Source organism: Seriola lalandi, unplaced genomic scaffold (genome assembly GCF_002814215.2).
Source record: "Seriola lalandi dorsalis isolate HSWRI2012SDOR001 ecotype SW California unplaced genomic scaffold, Sedor1 jcf7180002054952, whole genome shotgun sequence".
Lineage (NCBI taxonomy): Eukaryota > Metazoa > Chordata > Actinopteri > Carangiformes > Carangidae > Seriola > Seriola lalandi.
This window is the reverse complement of record NW_019525503.1, coordinates 1,219,263-1,239,944: the sequence shown is the minus strand read 5'-3', so window position 1 is coordinate 1,239,944 and position 20,682 is coordinate 1,219,263. Positions and strand designations below refer to the sequence as shown.

Sequence of the window (20,682 nt, the reverse complement as noted above, 5' to 3'; positions counted from 1 at the left end):
AGAGGAGATAATCATCAACGTGCCAAATAACAGAATAATAATGACTCTGTTTGAATATAAACTGCTTCACAAAAGAGACTTAGCAGTCAGACAGGAGCTGACGCTACAAATACGTCTCTCTAATGTGTGAACTCAATGTCCTGTTAGCAAGCTAACTACAACCATGACTTTGAATAGCATTAGCATTTTCCCAGCTGGTTAGTGTGTTAGTAGCTTCTCTTTTTCTCTGGTAATTTTTACCAACAATGACTCAGAGCTAGAAAGGTGCATTGTGGCAATTAAATAAACTAAATAGATTCTCTTAAAACTGTATTAAGATTTCAGCCTTCAGTTGCAAATGTAGAGAGGACTGACAGTTCACTTTAATCAATTAAGGCTCACAGATCATAAAAAGTATGATTCCTGTCTGCGGGTTAGAGTTTATGTTCTGAGCTAAAGGAGGCGTGGATCTCCATTTAGTTCAGAGTGTTTAACCTGACCCGCTCTAGTTGGACAAACTTACATCCATTATAGGGAATGTGAAGTTGACGTCAGGATCCTGCACACAAACCTAAAGGATCTTCTTTTTATGCACCTGATACTAAACATATCTGCCAAAGTCCATTAATAGTGTGACTGATCAATTTTACATTTTGTTTGGTTTGATAATTGGACCAAAAAGAGGAGTGACACTTTACCTTTATGACTGTGCTCTCTGTTTTTTTGGCTTGCAAATGATTAGATCTTATATCCAGCCACTGCAAAACTTTTCTTAACTTTTAAACTATTGCAAAGTGAAAGAACTTAGTCAAAAAAACTGACATAATTTACAATGTCCAGGTATGTGAGTGGAGGTAGTGCATTAGGGTCTGTAATCCAGTCTCGGGCTGCCGAGTCATATGGATCTATGTTATATCATTATTAGTTTGCCAAATTATCGTTGCTTGGCATTGTGATTTTAATTTAATTTCTTCTTCCTTTCTCTTTCTCTTCCACCTTCTCCATCTCTTCCCCTCCCTACCAAAATTGAACCAACCTGCAAAACCCAGAAAAATCAATCCTAAAACCTAAACTGTGATTTCTCATTAAGTATGAAAAAGATTTCACGAAGCTGAAGTGAACTGATAAAGTGCAGTGACCCGTTTAAAGTCTGAAGAAGAAGAAAAGGAAAGAGTTCAAAGAGCAGTAGGTTGGAACATTTCTCCCATTAACTTCCATAATAAGAAAGAATATGGAAGACATAAAAGTGAAAGGTAAAAGCAATAATGTCCAAAAAGAGCTAAATGTGAACATTTGAATCAGGTTTCAAGTTGAAATGAAGAGCCAATAAATGAAGGCGGAATAATTGAGACCTGAAATATAAATATTACTCCACTAGACCAAAATAATGTTCACTTTTAAATGCTCATTTACATTCAGTGCAGTATAGAAACACTAACTTTTTAAATGTGATTAAAGCATTACTAATTTTATGGCATTTACTGTAAGTGATCTAAATCCTTGCAGAAGGTTGGACAGTTGCCATTCCCTTGATGTTCACGTAAGTTTGGGAAGTCAGGTTGTTTGTCTTTCGCAGAGCACTCAGCTTGAGGGTAATATAAGGAGGCAGGCCTAACACGCCGTCTTCACAAACTCCAGATATTTTAGATTACTTTCAAGCCTTGGTTAGCTCTGCTCTCCAAGCTTGATCTGAGTTATCTGAACCCTATGTGAACTGAAACTCAAGTGGAGCTCCTCAGGCAGGAATGCCCCGATGCTTTAAAGTCTATAAGCCTAATATTAAAGTTGGCAGTGCTGCTCCATTCAGAAGTTTTTACATCTATGACCTGTTGATCCAAGTTAGACATGTATGTGACATGAGCAGCCATAATTATCATTTTAAGGGTGGGGGCAGGGATTCACTGAGTTTCTGTACACTGGAATACTTGAGGGCTTTTTCTCTAGAGCTTGAGGCTGGGACATTTGATACACAAAGAGGATTGTGAAAACTTTCTACAGCTAGATAATATACACATTTGTCCCATATTGTATAAAGGTAGATAAAACGAGCTGTCAGGACTTCCTGTATCTTTGTGATGTCACAATAAAGCAGTCACAACTGTCAGCTATGCCCCAAGCCCCGCCCACCTGGACCCAACATCCAACCTTTGGTTACCTGAAATCTGCTATTTTTACTCGATCACTCAGAAAACAGTCAGCCAATCAGAAGAGAGGCTCAGAACCTCCTCTCTTCTGATTGGCTCACAGACCTCTTGTCACTAGAGCTCCAGAGAGAAGCCTGAGAGAGGAGATGTAGAACTACACTGAGATGGTTTTTGGTTCTTAAGAACACAAATATATCTTCTCATGGATCAACACAGGCGAAGTGTAAAATATGGACCTTTAACAAAATATTTTTGAAAGATTTCTCTGATCTGGTGCCTCTGTTTCTGAAGGAATAGTTTGAAATTTGGTGAAATCTGCTCATTTGCTTTCTTGCTGAGAGAGAAGATGAGAAGTTCGATACCACTCCTATGTTTGAACAGTAAAACACTTCTTTTTAAATGCCCAACAATCCACCTTGACCTTCCCTGTGACTTTTCGCCACACTTTAAGAATATCAGACAACTTTCTGCTTTGGCTCTGGATAATGTTTGAGAACAAGTGAGTGTTTACTTTTATGTTAATGGGAATAATAAGGACAGATCAGCCAAATCAGGCCAAGGACTGACGGTCAGCTGTTTCATGAACTGCTACTGTGAATTTCAATTATCTCTGATTCATGCAGTCTGGGTCCCACAATTAGGATTTGATCCATCTTGAGTGTATAAATGTGTTTATGATGCATGGAGAGTCCCTTATGTATACAGTATAGTACACATGCTTTGCTTCATTGTAAATTTAAATCATGCCCTCAGAGGAAATGTACAATTCATTCAATAAAGTTTCTTGTCAAACCTTGTAGATTAGATAGGAAACTTATATAGTAAGCATGTTCAAGTGGTTAAAGCTTATTTCTGCATAATGATGACACACACAAATACACACACACACATTCTCCTAAGGTAATGGCAGATGTGGATTTGACTGACATTCAAATTAACGCAGTGTTTTCCATACCAGCCACTCCGAGGAGCACATCTGGGAGAGATGTGATGACAAAGAGTGCTGAGTAAATGATGAATGACGGCGCTAGCCAGCGCTGCGCTCCCAAACCACTGAACGATTGCTCGCTCACAGAACCTGTCAGCCTGATGCAAGTGGCCAGGTGGAGACGGGAATAGCCTACATACTGATTCATGTGCAGCTAAAAAACTACAGGGGGTTGATGAATTCAATGATAGATGCAAATACTAAGTGTGGAAATCGTGGTGAACTGTATATGTCTGTGATTTGTGATGATCTCTTCAGGGACGCTGCTAGAAAACATCTAATTCTGGATGTTTGTTGGCTTCTTGCAACTGCACCTAATGTTTTAAATCTGTGGTTTGTGTTCTTGGTGGGAACTGTATCTTTTACTGGTGTAAGTAATAAATAATAGAAGATGGTTTTTGAATCCCACTCTTTTGAGACTTGCTGATATTTAACCACGACTGATTGAAGCTGATGTTGTCCGAGTTATAACGTCTTCCAAACGTCAGGTCAGGGTGTATGAACATGTTTGAGCGTCTTAACTAGACGACAGAAAAGAAAGAAAGTCATGATGGAAAGAGGAAAAACAGCAGCGGTCACCTCATGCATTTGCAGGTTGTTGTTAGTGGTCCTCATCTTGGCATCCAGGGCATTATGGGAATTAGCAGAGTAGTTTTTCAGACTGCGACTCTCCTTCAGATGTGCCTGGAGCTTCTCTCTGCGCCTCCTGAACACAGAGAAAAACAAGATGTTGTACAATTGGAGTTCACTTCAGGAGAGCATCAACTACCATCAGCTCAATTACTGTGAATCCTTTGTAGGTCTGCAGGTTTTCATTCCAGCCAATCAGTATGTAATTTCAGTGATTATCAAATCAAGACGTGTCTCTAACATTGGTACGTATTAGGATAAAGCATCTGCCAAATGCCATTAACCTTCCTCAGTTGCAACATCCCTCCTTTAGCATCACATTAGGCTCTCAACTTTAGCTCTAGTAAAAACGTGTTTTAAATTCCAATCAGCATCGTGAAATTAGCAAATCCTGCCTGCAACTAATCTATAATTTTGCTCTTAATAAATCAAAACATGGGATTATTATAATACATTTGAAAAACACAGATGTCAGACAATATCAACCCTAAATTGTACACATGTAGTATCCAGGGTCCAGTCATCCTTGATATTAGTTCAATATCAACTTAGACGAGTACAGAACATTAAAGAACATGCACCCGTGAGCCACAACGTTATGACCACTCACAGATAAAACCAATAATGTTGATTATCTGATAACAACAGTGCAGGTCAAGGTCTGGGATATATTAGAGGGTAAGTGAACAGTTGATTTTAGTAGTCAAAGTGTTGGATGCAGGACAAAGGGGCAGATGTAAGACCGGAGCTGTGTTGGAACAGGTCCGGTCCGCAGTGGCTCAACCTCAAATCCTACAGAACTTAAAGGATCTGGTGTTGGGCGCCCCGGAAGCTCACAAAGTACTAAGGCTGAGTCGTCACCACAGCGGCCCTGGTTTGAGTCCCGCCCAGGCCCTCTGCTGCATGTCATTCCCTCCCCCCCTAAATAAAGCAGAAATTGCTTAAACAAAAAAAAGGATCTGGTGCTAACGTCTTAGTTCCAGATACCACAGGGCATCTTCAGAGGTCTTTAGAGCTCTTTTAGCAGCATATTAGATTTTGTCATTATGTTTTGGCTCATCAGTGTAAAGTGCATGAAAGCCAGACGAAAACCAGGCCCAGACTATATAGGAAAGACATAAATACTGTATAGAGAGTAGAAGTCTTAATCTGGCGGTCTATCTGCTCTAGTCACAAACTTAGTGGCTTCTCTGCTTCTTCAGCTTTCGCCCCACTTCTTGAATCTACAGTGAGTCATGTCCTTGATGACATGTCAATCTCGCAGTCTCCTCTCGGACCACGGACTTAATATAGTGCGGCTGAGGAGAATTGCGTTCTCCCACTCTTCATGCCCAGGAGGACAGAGGAGAAGAAAGTGAGCTATTGACCAAAGGAGGTTTCTATCTATGCCTCTCCCTTCCTCCCTCAGCAGTGATAAAAAAGACTCCGAACAATCTAACCTCCAGTTTCTATGATGTACCTCGACTCCATTTATAATTTCTGTTAAGATGTTTTGAGTCGAGACTCTTCATTTCTCAAATGTGCTTTTATTTAAAAGGTTGACTCAGAATTATTTACTCCAAAGACACTGAAGGACTGAAGTCAATGACTGGCAAACTAATTAGTTTGACCCTAATCTTGCATGTCTCATGACAAGAGGTTGAGAGATAATCATGTTCGAGGAAGTGAAATAATTAGACCTTATGGAGAATAATGTTGTAATCTGATTTCCCCCCCACTCTCCTGAAAAGAGCTCTTCTGCTTTATTTTGCTCAGTACATTAGGTGCACGTAATTATTACAAATCAAGTTACCCTACCTTGTGCGTTTACACTGACTTGAATGAAAAGGCGCTATGAAGCTGCAGCGTCACGGCTTGATGCTACGCTCATTATCAGACACAGCCGGTGCAAGCCTTTGCAGTTCCTGTCTGGGAGACTCTGCTGAATCACGGCGATGTAATGAAGTGTTTACAAACAGCCTCACAGTCAGCTCCCATCCTCTCCACCTCCGTCGCACTTAAATTATACTTTCTTAGAGGAGGGCTGTGACATTTGGAACCCACCACTTTTAGAAAAGTGTTTACTTAATATGAAAGATCCATTATCTCGTCTAATACCTCGGCACAGTCTGGTTGTTTATTTGACGCTTTAGCATGCAAAACTGTATGTTTGCTCTCTGTGATAGGAGCATATGCTTTTGCTGCAAAAGAAAAATCTTAATGTTTGCCGAGAGATGCGTCATCTATCATCTTGCATCACCCACTGTTTGTACCACACAGAAAGCTTTGCTTCATTATCTAGAAACCGACTGTCCCAACTCATTCACTTCACGTAACAAAGACGTCAACCCGAGGGCCTAGCTTCACTCAAATAAGATCACACCTGTTTGAACGGTGTCCTGTGGCTGCAGCTCAGACTAAAAATGTGTAAAAAGAGACGTTCCTATTGGCAGAAAGCTCAATCTCACAGGTCGAGTTGCTCCAAAATTAGTCACCTACTCGTTTGATACCCCTGCTTAATTAGAGTTAATTACACTACTTATCATACTCATCACTAGGTCTTTCAATTAATTTTTTGGGGGGTATTTTATGCCTGTGTTTGATAGCGCAAGTAGAGAGACAGAGGAGGGAGAGATGCCACGGGGGGCGCCCCTTGTTAAGGTCTTACAAAAGGGTCTTTTCTTGTGATTAGAAATTAAGCAGCCCAGTATGCATGTAATTAGATCCACATTGCACCTTTCAGTTTACATCATCATGATCATTGGCAGCAGAGGAAGTAGTGTGTCCTTTATGTAGTGAGGCAGATCATGAGGATGTGCAGGTCGGGGCAGTGGATGGATGAGTGTGTTCACCTCCGATGACAGACCACCGCTTAACGCGTCAATGTTTTTATGAATCATAACCACCATGTTTCTCTGACCTTAAGTGTTTTAGTTGCCGACCTCTAACTATACCTCAACTATAATTTATTTGCAATTACCAAAATCTCACCTAAACTCTAACTTACATACAAGGTTATCGCAGAAAGGCTGAATTTAAAGGAGGGGTTTTACAGAACTGTTAAATAATTCTGTTTGGCAACAGTGCTGAAATTAAAATCACTCAATAGTCTGTTGATGTTCAGTGTGATGCTTTTGCTCCATATTATCAAAGTGATGGCTGCATGAACTGCATCCATTGTCTTCCACCGATCTGGGATCAGAACCTGCACGGACTAAGGAATCTGCAGCATGAATTTATGAATTTAAGGAAATCCGATCAGATCTGTCTGTTAACTAGAGTCTTTATATTTGATATTGGATGATCTTCTGAAGCGTTTGAAGCTGGGTGTTGCTCAGCCACGTCTGTCAGCTTCACTTGCTTGTGTAAAGGGTTTTTAGCCAGTCAAGACAAAGGCCCCAAAACTCTTTGAATGCCTTGCCTGTGTATTTAGGATCATTGTCTTCAAGAGGGGCCCTATGTATAAAAACAGATATGAGTCACCAAACATGGATTTGAACACCCTTAAAAACAACTGAAGCTTTAAGTCAGCACTTTAATTATCAATTCACAGTGCGCCACACGTTGCCCTTTAAAGAGAAACAGCGACAGCGTGAACTGACAAATTGTTTGTGTGCCATTTAGCTACATTTTCATTTGGCTCCTTTTTTTTCTCAGTGTGGGAAAAACCTTCGACTTCATCTTCATTCAGGTCACTGTGATGAACAGTCTGCATGAACACTTCCCTCCCGATCTGTATGCAGCTTCTCCATTGAACAAGCCAGTCCCCCCCCCCCGACTCAATTATGGATTCATTGAAAGCGCCTGTCCATCATGCCTTGATCCGATTATCTTGTTGTCAGGCTGCTCACTCACTCACATCATTATATTACAGAGGGAAGCCTATGGAATTACAGTGCCATCTATCACAGCCCACTGCACGGTCCATATACTCTGATTGACAGGCTGCCGTTACAAACCGGATGTTTGAGCCATCCTGTTGAGAATATAGGATCTCTGCAGGCAACCTATGCAAAGTTCTTACAGCCAGAGCTGGATGCAGACCATTCACACCCTGTTAATGAGCACACACAGAATGCACTACAGCGATATGCAGATAGCGAGAGAGAAGGACAGAAAGGAGAGCGAGTGCAGGAGCCACATGAAGTGACCTTTTGGGATATAATGGCCTATGAATATGTGCGTGCACAAAATGAGATTTACAAATTGCTAGTCTGGGATTTCTTTTCAAGATGCTCGATGCCTCAACATGTTCCACCGGCCTTCGCTAAATTAAAAAAAAAAAAAAAAGTCTCCTTGGGCATTTTGTCTGCCCACGCCCAACTATCACTAAATACTGTAACATTTTGCTCACTTTAGGACCCCTGGCAGTTTTACTATAAATATTATCGTCAAAGAAAGTTTGAAAATCATTTGGGGGGGAAACTTTCCAGTTCAAATGGAAGCAAGGAAACGGACGGTTGGGATGAAATTACATGTCACTGCAGCTAATTTACCTGTCAATATATTCATGGGAAAATGTTGTATGTCACATCGGAGCATTGTTGGAAAAATGGAATCCATCTGACAGTTAGGTAAAACATCCAATTTTACAGTCCTTGAACTTTGTGTGTATCTGTCTATTATGCTGGTGTTGTGTTGAATTTTGTTTCCATACTGATTTGTGTTCCTCCTCACCTTGACCTGAAGCCGACCTCAGCCCTGACCCTAACCAGTGAACTCTGTGACGCGTGAGTCATAACCTCACCTGAACTCTAACCCCGCCCATGGAGCCATGGAGGGCAGCGCCGCAAACATTTTTCAAGCGTAAAACAGACTCTGACCTAAGACAGGAAAACTCTGAAACACGTTATTTTATTCATGCTGTGATATAATTGTATTGTGTAAAGACCCAATGTTATTTTATTTTATAACTTACACTTAGTTTAGAACTTATAGTCATTAGTATGACTTAGTAGCAGTAAATAAATCAAAAGGATAGTTTCTTGCAACCTGGGTTTTATTTTCAAAGTTTAATCCATCATTGTTATTGGTTATGATTGGTAATTGGGAACATGGTCACATAGGTCAAATCGTGTAGCAGTTACACCTGGTCAGACATTTAGAACCAATTTAGAAACCAATAGTTTAGCCAAATGATCTAATCTGGCTCAGAGCCTCCTCTCTTCTGATTGGCTCACTGACCTGTTGTTGCTACAGCTCCAGAGAGAAGCCTGAGAGAGGAGATGTAAAAACTACACTGAGATGGTTTTTGGTTCTTAAAACCACAAATATATCTTCTTATGGATCAAAACTTCAAATAAAACACAGGAGAAGTGTAAAATATGGGACCTTTAAAACTGATGTGACTGACTGCTTTTCTTGCATATATTTCCATTAGTTAAGTTCCATTAATTAACTTGGTGAATTGCAGGTTGATTGAAACTGAAATTCTCCTTCAAATAATTCACAAGACTCACAGAAAAACTGGGATTTTGATGTATAGGTGTATTTTTGTGTGTTTATCGTCTCACTTGTTGCGGCAGTAGAGGGCCATGCACAGGGTTCCCAGGAGGCTGATCGCCATGGCGATGGACGTGATTGACAGCACCTGTCTCTTGTACACCTCTTTGCTCTCTGTGGGGGAAACAAAAACAGAGGAAGGAGCCACATTAATATTTGAACAACACCCTCTTGGGAAATAAAGTCATAGATCATGTACATGTCTGTCAGCATGTGTGTGTCAGAGACACGGAGGAAAGGGAAAGAGAGGGAGGATTAGGAAGATGTGGGTTTTAGCGCATCTGTGTGAGTGTGTATGTGTGCGCAAGTCTGCTGAGATCCCACAGTCAATATTCACAGAGACAGAGTTAATACTAAATTAATACTATACAGAGATCTCGCCATAACACAGAATTAAACATGGTTTTGAGATTTGTACTTACCCACTTTTAATTTCAACATCGTTGTTTACAGCACCCAAACAGCCATTTTAAATAATCAAACAACCAGTTGCGGTGCAACAGCTCTCAGGGGTTTTTTCTCTAGTATCTGCCTTGCAGATTCTTTCCTCTATAAATGTAATTACTGTTGTGATAGATAAACCAAATAAAACTGAAATAAAATAACATCTGAAAACCCATTTACAATACACAAACAACTATTTACAATTCTCCAGCAACACCTGCTATTCTTCGTTACCACCACAGCCTTTCAGCTCATTTTATCAGCTCTACCACGTCGAGTAATGGTCCGCTAAACACTGACTGCCTTTGAAATAGATGCCACATGTAATGGAGCTTGAATACATGGAGACAAGAAGAGTTATGGCGCGGACGGACGTCATTAGTGGAGAAAAATGGAAGCTGTCTTGTTTGCTACAAGTAAATCATAGTTGCCTTCAGATGCATTAATAGGCGATCAATCATGTTTTATTTAGCAAGGCTCAGACCTTGGAAAAGCATGAAGATGACACAAGGTGTTGGGCTTTTACATTGAGGTGATTGAAACAAATTCTTATTGTGGATTGGTCTGAATAGCCACTTTAGTGGATAGAGGTGTTAACCACTGCTCAGAAAATCACTGCACAGCTCAGCCACAACAGCTACTCAGCTACAGACCAACGCAGGTATTGCTCAAGGGCATCCTGACAGCAGTCGATGAGGGACAGTGTTACTAATTCACCAACACATCAAGATTTTCAGGCCTACTGGGGGAATTCAAAGCAGGGCTCTCTTAGCACGAGCTTACTGCTGTAGCTGCATAGACTAATGATGCCCACACAGATATTGCATAACCGATCATGCATGCAGCATGTCATACATAATCCCTGAAACCGCAGATGTCACAGAGTCTATTGGTGTATTTGTTGGTGCATCTCTTTCTCTCTTCTTCGTCCCTACTTCTCTCCATCCGTCTATGTCTAAGTTATGTTTGGGGCCGGCGTTGTTTTGATGCCGTTAATCAGCCTGAGTCATCACATTGGCTCGTCAGCTATAAATATATCATTAGAGGGAGCTGGGGGTTGTCCTACGAGAGCACACACTTGAGGTCGGCTGCAGGGGAGGCAGAGAGACGGACAGACGGAGTGGTAGAGAAAGAGAGAGGGATGGGCAGATATAAAAAGATAAATAAATAAAAAAAGAGAGGATGAGGAGGAATGAGATAAGGAGGAGCAGCAGGGAGGCGGGATGTTGTAGGGATGCAGTGATCCCTCTTTTTCTCTCCTGTTGCAGATTCTGATACTCAACTTGATGGTACTGGCTGATGGTGACGACTGATACAGTGTTTTTGCATCTTCCTTGATTCATTTAACATCTTTATACTTCATTGAGAAACTGATCACTCCTTAAAGCAGAACCCCGGCGAGTTAATATTCCACTTTCATATTCACACACCAAATACAATTCATAAAAAGAAAATCCTAATTGTTAGTCATGGTCAAATTCCCATTATGCAACCAATAGTATCTCTTCTTCCTGGTAAGTACCTGTGTCTTTAAAACCTCACGCCTCCAGTGTTGTAGTCTCCAAGCTCCGGCTGAGATAACCCAAACCCACCTGGGTTAATTCGTTACACTTAGAGAGCCACACATGCCACAGTACAAAGCCGTTTAGAGCCGAGGTTCATCTTCCAGCTTAGAAACAGTTGTTTGACAGAATAATCTTAATTTAAGTTCCAGTAATTAGCTCTCGACAGCATCTCTCAGTCTTCAGCAGCACATAACATAGGTAGCGTGTTTTCTATCAACTATTTATCACCTGTAAGTGACAGGTGACTGAACTTGAATAGGTCACGAGTACTGAGCGACCTCACCCAGCCTTAAACATAATGTGTTAGATCACAAAATGCAAACAGGAGCCAATGGAAGCATCAGTATTTATAATGATGAATTCTCTTATTTCAATTAGCAGACTTGTATCAGTGGTGCTCTAACGTTAGGAGGAAGATGATGGAAAAAATATTTGAAGGAGAGGAGCGGAAAGTTTAGAAAGAAAGTTTTGATAGAAAGTGCGATGTTCATTTGTGCCACAAAAGAGAAAAAAAAAAACGATTTCACAGGAGTGTTATTGTGGTTGGCTGAGGTGGAAATGAAGCCACTTTGACACAGTGACAAAAGGTAATAGAAACAGATTCTTTTTAAATATAAGATGTTGTCGGGGGATTTAGATGAAGACAGGAACAAGAGCTGAGAGAAAAAGACATGAAAATGTTTCCCTGCCTGCGGTGCAGATGTGCACATACACTCACTGAGCACTTTATTAGGAACACCGTGCTGACACTGGGTAGGGCCTTTGCGATTCTGCTCCATGTCGACATGAACAGCATCACATCCCCCCCCCCCCTCCCCAGTCCTCGTTTGGACACACCTACTGCATGCAAGGATACACTCACCCCACGTGAATAAATCATATGGCAAGAGAGAGAGAGAGAGAGCAAGCGAGAGAGAGAGAGAGGGAAAGCATGTTCATGTTACATCTGAGGGGACCGTGAGGTCACGTCTTCCATTTACTTCCACGTCTAACCTCCAGTTCTGCGCTGCACAGCTTCGCTGGTCGCTTATTTACAGCAACATTAGTGTAAAATATGAATCCTATCTTTCTGTAAAGGTGGTAACAGCAGCAGCAGCAGCAGTATAGAAGTGCTGCTGTGACCTTTTGTACTTGTGTAATCTTATACACTCAGAATGTGTTTACAGCAGCCATGTTTCCATACAGGTGAGTTGGGGCAGAAAGAGAAATCAATGTGATGGAATAAGTGATGAAATGCCCTTGAAGCAGCCTTATAAATAAAGACTAAAGCCTCTGGACTTTATTGCCTTTACTGTGCTATTTATGACTCATACTGCTTGACATAATACCCAAACACATAAAAAATATTACTCGCTTAAGTGCTGATACACCACATCTCTGAGTAGCTCTAGATCACTGATAAAAAGAAAAGTTCTGACAAGAGACCTCCAATCATCCAAACGTCAAACAACATTAAAGGTCTAGTCCAACAGAGTTTCAAAGTGGCATCTTGCAGATACTGTTGGTTTTTATTTGTTCTGTCTGCAAGAGAACGAACACCAGCCCCAATTTCTGTGAATGGAACTTTGAGTATCCAGGTTACTCAGTATAATAGGATGCGCACACAGATGCTCACACGCAGACATTAACAGGGGTGAGTTCAGTCTGCGGACGGGCTGCGGTGGCATTTTGACTGCTTGTCTCTCAGGTATGCTGACTCTGGGCCCCAGCACAGCTGTGTTGATCATTATCAGCTTTCTTTGCGGGAGAATGTGTGAATCTCAACCTTCAGCTTTAACATTTGGGCTCATATTCTGACATAATTGTTTTATAAATACATATGCATATATAAATATATCATACTGGGCCATACTCTGCAAAACCATTATTGTTCTATGTGCCAGGTTTGTCATTCAAGGATTTTTATCTAATGATTTAGACGTATGGGTGAGTCAGATTGCTGCATTATCAGGGTCTGCTGCAGATATTAAGTTAAGGTTTATTAAATTGTCTTGCATTTGTACAATTGAACAACAATTGTACAAACGCATTAAACAGTGGCGTCTACTTTCAGGACTGTGAGGTTGAATGTTTAGTGGCAGCAGGTTGGAATTGGCTCAACATGAATTTGACTGAATGACAGTAAGGGACTAACAAGGTCAGTTTTCGCTGACTGCTTCGCAAACAAACTCTAACTAGCACGTAAGCCACGGATAGTTCGAAACTTAATCGCAGCTAAGCATATTTTCAAATCAATAATGTTTCAGGTTCTGTTCGGATTCGCAGCCTCCAGACGGATCAGATGTCATCAACCTGAGGCACAGCTCTCTGCTGCATGAAAATAAAATCCCCCCCAGAAAACCACTGAGTCAGATATCATGTTTTAAATACATCTCTCTTGCAACTTCAGATCTGCAGATGGGCTCATTGTGGCTTTTCATGTCTGATGTTCGTTTCCATGAGATGAAGGACTGATAATATAGTCTAAGAGTCATCAATCATCCAGTAATTATTATGTTGAAGTATACCCATAAATGTAAAGGCAGCACATGATGCCATAATACAATAAGCTTTCATGACAGATTCTCATTAGTACCCTGCAGCTTTTGAGGCCACCCGGCAAAAGAAGAGACTGAAGTAAAATAAAAAAAATAACGATCCAGGGTTTTCTGTCTTCTGTCAGAATTTTTTTTTAACTATATTTTATATCACATTATGCAGGTCTACTATGTGTAATTTGGTGTTATTTACTGAATCATATTAATCCAAAGTGTTCATGTTTGTCTTACACTCAATATTGATTTTTTTATCAAGCTTTCTTTTTTCCTCTATTGTACCATGTCCTGTCCCGAACTGCACGAACACTACAGTGAGTTTCAGATTAGCTTAAGTGTAAGGATAGCTGCATGGACCCCCCCCCCCCCCCCCCCCCCCAAACAGACAGACTGTGCCACACCAAGGTTTGACCAGGCCCGTATGAACCAGTGTGGACTCTGGCACCACTACGAGCTATATGCTTTTTCTATAACACCTCCCTCTCTGCACCAGAAGGCAGCTAAGATCGACAGGAAGGGATGAATGTGAGGGATGACATAACAAGTGCGAGGAGCAGATCACAGGGACGGGATTCTCCAGCGGCTGCCTCGCCAGCCCTGAGCATTAGACTCTTCATGTGTGGAGCGCAGAGTGCTGAGGGAGGAGGAAAAAAACAAAAAAAACAACCTTTATTTATGCAGGTCTGCTGTGCTGGAGTAAGCATGCTCTCTTGGCTGGTCACGGTCCTTTCCGCCATTACTCCGATGGCTTTATTCACTCATTTACATACTGAATTTATTTAGGTGACTGGAGCCATTGTTTTTGCTGGTAATTTTCTTTTTGCATATTCTCTCTTGCCTCATAGAAAAGATGTTATCCGCACCTTCATTTCCTTTTCAGACTATAATAACTGGTTATATGTTGGTATTAGCCCATCTCCCGTGTCCTACCTGCAGCTTGGTCACAGCGCTGCTGTTCGGTGGCGCCAGAAAGAGAGACCACATCGCCCCTGTGCTGGCTTGTCTTTACAGTTTGACCAAATCACACCTCAGACCTTTTAGCCTCTTGAATCTCCTCCAGGTTTCTGGTCATCTGAGGATAACTGAACTACAGCTGCTGGCTGCTCTGCAGGCGAGGAGGAAAAACCTTTGCTGTAATGGCCACTAAACTGTGAAACCACCTCTCTCTTACTATAATAACAGGACTGCCGTGATAATAGAAGCATCAAAGGCTATTATCTTTTCTTCTTCAGTTTTCGGACATGCAGAGTTGCCTTTTTATGTCGCAGTTTGACTGTTGTTTGACTGTGCCATGATTGTTGCGCAGCACTGTGGTCAACCTGTGCTGTATTGTCTTTTATATTCTTTATAAATGAGGCACCTTGACTTTTTTTTTTTCCAAAAGGAGGGGACTGTTCTTGAGAGATGGTGGAGCTGTCGCAATATTCTTAAAAATCTCTTGTTCCGGCTCTGGCTTGCAAAGCTATCGTCATGGAAATCAAAGCCCAATGAAGGTCAGAGAATCTTTTTCATCAACAGCAACCCAGTGAAAAAGTTAATCACTCTGATTTTATCGTAAACTGTCAAAAAAAAAAAAAAAAACAGATGTTAAACTACAATATTCGTTATTCTACACCGTATGTTTCTGACAGTGATAACACCAATCCATCTGTAAGAACAAAGCTGCATCTGCAGGAATTCAAAGTGCTTTCATAGGAAATGTTAGAGAAATTCAAAATGGGAAAGGCCTTTTGATTGAAAGGAAGATCTCTGGGAAGACACCAGAGTGATTGCTGCCTCTAACTCTGTCTTCCCTCTCTCCTGTTATTCACCTCAGGCCTAATATCTTGCATTCACGATGCACGTCACTCCCTAAGTTGTCAAAGTTAAACTGAGTGAGATGAAAACTTTTTTTTCTTTCCCCTCGCACATTTAAAAGACAACTGAATCACATGACTATCACTGACTCCTACGACTACCACCAACATATACTGCATGTAAACAAACACAGGCACAGATGTGTCCACCAAGCTTCATTCAGCTCTGCCCTGGTTTCTCCAAACTGCCTCCTTTCTGCACCAAAAACACCTTAAACCCTCTGGACAGAAAGTGAAAATCAACACGACTTAAAATCCATTCGGCCCCAGAAATAGCCGCCTGTAACACTTTTGCTCCAACATTGATTTACAACCAGGTGTAACATCTTCCAGTCAGAGCTCAGTGATCTCTGATAGAAAGGAAATATTGATGCCCACATGACTGACTGACTGACTGACTGAATAGATACAGGGAACTTTTCTCCCCTTTTTTGCCAGGCAGTATAAAACATGTATAAAGAAGAAGTCAGGAAGTCAGAATCCAAGAACTCCTCAATATATTCTCTGTTTAATAAAACTTGGGCGGGTGATGTCCTGGGTGGAGAGAGCTCAACCTTCAGACACTTCTAATTTTAACCTCAGAAATTGACTCTGTTGGAGGGGGGTGGTTCCTCTATAATTATGCATAGGGCTATGGGTTGTCAGTGGAAATAACTACCATGGGATTAGACTGAGTATTTTGTTTGAAGCCAATATCAGAATGGTGTTTGCACACACAGTATGTCTGGGTATCTATTAGGAAAACCTGCAAGTCTTCTGCCATAAAGTCTACTTTAATGTTCAGTTTTTGTTGACACTGTCACAGAGTTGTTAATTAAATTACATATTTTTGCATTGAGGTCATAGTTATTGGTGGTGCTGTACTGTATTCAGAGTAACTAATATTCTGCTGCCAAAAAAAACAAGAACCAAGAAACACCTCTCAATATATGAAATCCTGTACAACACCAAATTTAACTGAGACCTCAATAATAAACATAATTGAACATGTGCATTTCAGACAATGTCACCAAACTAACTTGGTGGTTACTAACCTCAGTCTTGATCTTGGCAGTTAACATTTATATTATCATCAGCAATGGCCAAAATTATTAAAATAAGTTTTTAATAAACCAGAATTATCCTTTAATTTAGTTTAGAAAAAAAGTCACATTTGCATTGGTCGATTGACATCAGCTGCTTCACCGTCAGTGGCTCATTCAGCTGATTGGCTACTGACCTCAACCTCCTCCTGAACTGTTCAGCTTGTGTTGTTGTTGATTTGACTAAGAGCTGATGTTCATATCTTTATTAAAAGAGGGATTATTTATCTCAGCAGAATCATTGCTGCAGCTTCGGTGGCTCCCTTGAAGAGAAGAGCTAAAGCTAACCTGCGTAACCATTTGTTATAAATGGTAATTTCACTGACGCAAGTGTCTCTGACGGAGATTATATCTGTGTGTGGATGACAAGGTTCCTCCCAGTAATGATATGACATCAGCTGCGATTAACAGAGATGGGAAGCCCCGACAATGCAACATGTTCAAACCCCACATTATTGAGCTTTATTTAAACCTAAATTACAGGCCTTCAGAGTGAAGGCTTGTGTTTTTTTCACAAGTAATCCCACACTGTACAGTATATATTTACTTAATTGTATTAATAACAACAATCTGTTATAGAAGAGTTTTAGTGGATCGGTGTCTGATTCTTCTACTTTCTTTCTTTTTTTTTTTCTCAGGAGAGTGTGGGAGGTGCTTATCCATCTGTGTCGTGCTTAACACAACGCCGGGAAAGACATTGGCAGGACTAGAGACATTAGCTAGGCAAAGGAAATGTGGCAGCCTGAACAATGTTGCAGAGGCATAAAAACCTCTCACTGAATATAAATGGGAAAACCTGCGAGATAGCTGCGTGGAAAAGATCATCTGTCACTGCCAAGTTTGTATAGTCTCAGCAAGTTTCCTGAAGAAAGCTTTTGTTCGTTTGACTGCAAATGCAGCAGTGGTCGGGCAGAAGAAGAAGCATGGCACTGCTTGTTCCTGTGAAATTTTACTTTGTGAATGTTGAAGCAGAAATGTCAAACGAGGTGGGGGGGGGGGCATTTTCCTAGATGATCCATTGCTTTTCCAACCTGTCCATGTGGAAAGGGCCCAAATTACACCGAGAGAGTGAGGGGCACTGGTCGACAACAAGCTTCCATGTCGTTAACTAGTGCTCCTCAGCTGTGATACCTGACACGGCGCCTGCGAGCAGAGCCAAAAACAGGGGGAAAGAGGGGCTTGGCAACGGCGAGGAGGAACCGCTGGCATCCGCCCTGCACAGCCCTCGCAGGCATGTGCGCGGGAAAACGCACAAACATCCGACACACAATCATTGGAAGAATCTCATCCAACGCACATAAGGAGAAACTAAGGACTTCGGGAACACACTTTTGAACATGTGCCACGCAATGTGCACACATACACACACGCACTAATGAGGAGTGCGTTTGGAAACAGTGCCAACATCATAAAAACTCCCTCACTGTACCCTGTCTGCCTCTCTGTTCTCACTGTTTCCAAGGAGACTGCAGCACATTGGTATTCTGAGGGGACACTTCATAAGCAATTGTGAAAGAAAGAGAGGGAGAGCAAGGGAAAGAAAGAAAGAAAGAAAGAAGAAAGATAGATAGCACAGAAAGAAAAGAAATATAAATACATATGTGTAGAGAGAGTAGCGAGATAAAGACAACAGCTAATATTTAAAAGAAATAGAGTACAGCATGTGCAGTGAGAGAGATAGTTGTGAATATGTGAATGTATTCGTGTAGACGGGATTTACATTCACCACAGCTTTGTTGTTCCCGTTACAAATGATATAATGAAGCCATGTGATTAAGCATGTTCACGTTTGTCATTTGCCGGGTGTCATGAACGATGCATGCACTGTACGCAGGGCTAAGCAGTCACACAGCACGGCGCTGAAGCCAGCATGAAGCCCTGTGATGTTCACAGTCGTGACTCATACGGATGCAAGACGAGAAAAGCTTTCCTTACCCATAAACTCGATGCCCAAGTGATCTGTTGTTCCAGGCAGCAGGGGGGGGGGGAGAACAGAGAGAGGGAGGGAGAGAGAGAGAGAGATAAAATACAGTTATCATTAAGAACAGTGTGCGTTAGCATTGTGTCACAGCGTGTAGCAAGATCATCACTGACTTGTTGTTCTCTCATGTGAGCTGCTGTATCGCTGCTTTATCCGCTGTCACATGGAGTCAGAAGGTACGTCTCAGTGATGTCACCAGAAATGTCACACACGTAATGCCGTGTTTGTGAGGACCCTCCCTCGCCCTCTTACCTCGACACTAGACCTAACCTCAAAGGCCCTGAGCACACTGATGTCTCAATCAGCTCCTCACTGCGAATGAGCTGCTTCACATGAGAGAGGTCGACGTCTCCTGCTCCCACACACAAGAACGGGAAACATCTGAATCCAAATCTCATGAGCGTTGTTAGTCACACCTGATCAAACCACACCCACCGCACATTAGCAGCGATTTTAATTGATAAACTCTCAAAAACATTATATATACAGTATATATATATCTATCTTTTTTTAAGCTTAAAAATGTGATGTTATAGAGAAATACACGTCGATACTTCAGTACTCCACTGATGTACCGCTGCATTTCTAGAAACACTGTTGAACTCAAACAGAGAGGTGTACGAGTACACACACAAACATAATCAGATAAAAAGCTGAGCAAACAACACACTGGCCTGTGTAACCCTGATGTCTGAGCGGCATAAATGTGAGAGCTTGTGTGCATTCTGCTGTGTAAAACATAGCAGGGATACAAGAGGTCATTTTGGTTCCATACATTTTTACACTAAAAACCGGAGTTACATTTTGTAGAAAGATTATCCAGCCAAGCAGATGATGTAGAGTGGTAGAAAATAGCTGCTTTTAACAGAAAACACCTAACACATGCAAAGCCGACTCTGCTATTGTAATGTATCGCAACGTAGTGAAATTTCATTAATGCAAAAAATAAGTTTAAGATTTTGCTCTGCTGTTTTATTTTGCACTGTTTCTGTTTACCATGGTTTATAAACCCTGTGGCAATTTGTGACTGTGTGCTTTACTGAATGCGTGACATTTTTCTTATTGTGTCATCATCAGCATCTTCTGCTGGTGGTTGAATTAAAGTTCAGCAGCGAGAGAGCTGTGATTTCAACACACACGATCACTGGATTACAGGAGCTTCCCGGGGCTGTACAGGACTAGAAATATCCCCCTCACTGTTAGAAAATAATCTGGAGGAAGTGCTGATGTCTGAGGTGTCACCGCTGGCTTTTACCGCACTGACAGTGACTTTATCTCCTGAGTGGCCCTGCCCTACATCTTAGAGTGGGCGAGCTGGTCTTTTTAATGCGAAAAGCTCCGTCCAATCTGCCCCCAATCTTATCGGGCAATGTTAGCACAGATGTAAGCGGATCATTTTTCACTTTACCAATGACCCAGAGACCTCTCTCCACTGCCTTCTTGATTTCTCAGTTTGATTTGGGGCAGGAGAAGATGAACAAGATAAATGATAGTTTCACATGAAAGCCTTCAGAAAAATCTACATTCTGGGTTTTGCCAAATATTTGCCAACCCCCTGACCATACGGTTTGTCCAGAAAACCTCGAAGAGAGTCCACACTGCTGTATATATATAACAATGTACAGGTACAGTGATTGGCTGATTTAAATGTAAACACATGGACTTACAAATCAAAACCACAGGAGCAGAATTTCGACAAAGACATTTAGACTGAAAATACCACAGAGGGATTAAGGAGGAATTTGTACCTATGTATATGAAAAGAAATGCCACAGCTATTTGAAATGTACATTAAACATCAGCCTCAACTCAACAGTGACAGTCACCAAAACAAAGCCCCAAAAGCTAACCCTCAATGAAAACAATTTCCCCCCATAAGATGCGATTGAAAGTCCGGGAAGAAGCTCACCTGGGTGAAAATAGTCATAAGGCAGCTATGTGGCAATTTACACCTGTACAGCCTGGGATATGGCTTCCTAAGCCCCTTATTTTTTGCGC

At 41.4% G+C, this 20,682-nt stretch overlaps 1 protein-coding gene across 1 annotated transcript in view; it reads right to left on the bottom strand.

Moving 5' to 3' along the window:
- The window catches only part of nrg3a (neuregulin 3a), a 333,808-nt gene that overhangs the window by 15,986 nt on the left and 297,140 nt on the right, over positions 1-20,682 (bottom strand). Inside the window, exons 5-7 of the mRNA XM_087170536.1 lie at positions 18,639-18,662; positions 9,234-9,336; positions 3,691-3,817 (exon numbers count right to left, since the gene is read on the bottom strand). Of these exons, the coding sequence (XP_087026662.1) occupies positions 3,691-3,817; positions 9,234-9,336; positions 18,639-18,662 (254 nt within the window). The remainder of the gene's footprint in view (positions 1-3,690; positions 3,818-9,233; positions 9,337-18,638; positions 18,663-20,682) is intronic.